This window comes from Lolium rigidum, chromosome 6 (assembly GCF_022539505.1).
Source record: "Lolium rigidum isolate FL_2022 chromosome 6, APGP_CSIRO_Lrig_0.1, whole genome shotgun sequence".
In the NCBI taxonomy this organism is placed as follows: domain Eukaryota; kingdom Viridiplantae; phylum Streptophyta; class Magnoliopsida; order Poales; family Poaceae; genus Lolium; species Lolium rigidum.
The window spans coordinates 104,319,271-104,321,186 of NC_061513.1; the positions used below are offsets into that span (position 1 = coordinate 104,319,271).

A 1,916-nucleotide genomic window follows, 5' to 3' on the forward strand; every position below is an offset into this window, starting at 1 on the left:
CACACCTTAGGCGTCTTATAATTCATCGCTTCGATATGTATTTCACCTAGTTTTGTTTTATCAGACATTTCACTTGAAACCATATAAACGGTTGTATGCATCCTGGTTATGCAGAGGATGGATGTAATTTCTTTTGAAAGTAATAAAACATTCTTTATCGAAAAAATTGTCAGCAATTTTGCTAATAAAGCTAAAGTGGCAAATCCGTGCACACTAAAACAAATTCAATGAGTACCATCAAATTTTTACAATTTGACGAATAGTGGTGGTTTTTTTAATCTGCGCGCTGTCTTCCCCTACTATCAAAGTGCTAGGGTTATTTGTCTGAAGTCTGAATGGTGCAGCTTTACAGAAAATCGAAATCATAAATATGTTTCATAGTTCGCACTGAAGTGTCACATACAAGTACACTCCACCATTCCACTCAGTACATATGAAAAAGCCAACGAGCAGTAGCAGTAACTCACTCGAGCTGTCTGTCTACAGCCTCGGTCGATTCAGTGGGGTGTAGAAATGTTTATACTGTTGATGAAGTCAAGGCACGCTGCCGTTGATGATCCACCGCACTCGAGCGCATCGGCGGCCATCTGTTTCGCCAGCATCGTCCTGTCCCTGATCTCCTTCCCATGCTCTGAGTCCATGACCAGCCTCACCTTCGCCTCCACCTGCCCAGCCTTCACCATGACCTCGTCGTAGCCGTCGATGGTCACTCCAAGCTTCATGTCCTCCGCAATGAACACCTTGTTCATCCTCTGCTCCGCATACATCGGCCAGCACAGCATCGGCACCCCCGCTGTGACGGCCTCCATAATTGAGTTCCACCCGCAGTGGGTCACGAACGCGCCGATCGCCGGGTGCCGGAGCACCTCCACCTGCGGCGCCCAGGACGACACCACCATTCCTCGCCCTCGTGTCCTGTCCAAGAACCCGTCTGGCAGCAGCGCCTCCACCGCCGCGTCACCCCGCCCTTCGAACCGCTTCGTGGAGTCAGCGTCCGGCGCGACCGGCGCGCGCACGGCCCAGAGGAACGCGTGCCCGCTCTTCTCCAGCCCCACGGCGATCTCGTTTAGCTGCTCCGCCGGCACCGAGCTCGCGCTCCCGAAACAGAGGAAGACCACGCTCCCGGCCGGCTGCTTGTCCAGCCAACTTAGGGATTCATGGATCTTATTGCCTCCTCTCTCCTCGCCGACCAGCGGGCCGACGCAGAACAGTTTCGGCATCGACTCACCGGGGCGAGGAGTCCCATCTTTTATCGCCTTCACGGCTCGGGGCTCCAGCCAGTCGAAAGTGTTGGACAGTATGCCCGTCGCTCTGGGCAGCTGCTCGAAGAGACCAAGAATTGTATCGTACTGCATGTTGTCTCGATCGAGTAGGGCTTCAGGCAAGTCGGACGCCGGAATCGGGTGGACCCCCGGGAATTGCAGCAAGGAGCGGCCCATCTCCCCGAAGGAGACGGCGGGGCGAAGGACGGGGATATGCAGGAAGGTAGCAAGAGCCGACGCGCAAAGGGAGAAGAAGACGTAGGCTGGGACGCCGAGCTCCGTGGCGGCGTCAAGCCCGTACGCGCAGAAGAAGTCGGCGACGAGAGCCTTGACAGGCGGGAGAGATCTCAGAAAGGCGAGGAGGGCGGTGTTCGTGGCGCGGAGGTCGGCGATGAGGGTGATGAAGGGGTCGGCGTTGGGGTCGGCCGCGTCCTCCGCGGAACGGGTCGGTGCCGGCGGGAGCAGGTGGAAGGACACGGTAGGGTAGGTGGCAGAGAGGCGGGCAATGGTCTGCGACGACTCACCGGTAGACGGGACGTCGGCGACGGCGACGGTGACGGGAACGCCATGTCCGGCGAGGTGATCTGCGAGCTGCGTCATGGGGTGGAGGTGACCCCTGACCATCCATGTGTATAGCACGACGCTGCTTCCCAT

General features: G+C 56.9%; 1 protein-coding gene across 1 annotated transcript; it reads right to left on the reverse strand.

Moving 5' to 3' along the window:
- Positions 1–379: 379 nt before the first annotated feature.
- LOC124662006 (anthocyanidin 5,3-O-glucosyltransferase-like) lies at positions 380–1,916 on the reverse strand. Its single transcript, XM_047199897.1, has one exon. It carries the CDS (start codon positions 1,914–1,916, stop codon positions 498–500), a length of 1,419 nt encoding a protein of 472 aa, XP_047055853.1. The 3' UTR covers positions 380–497.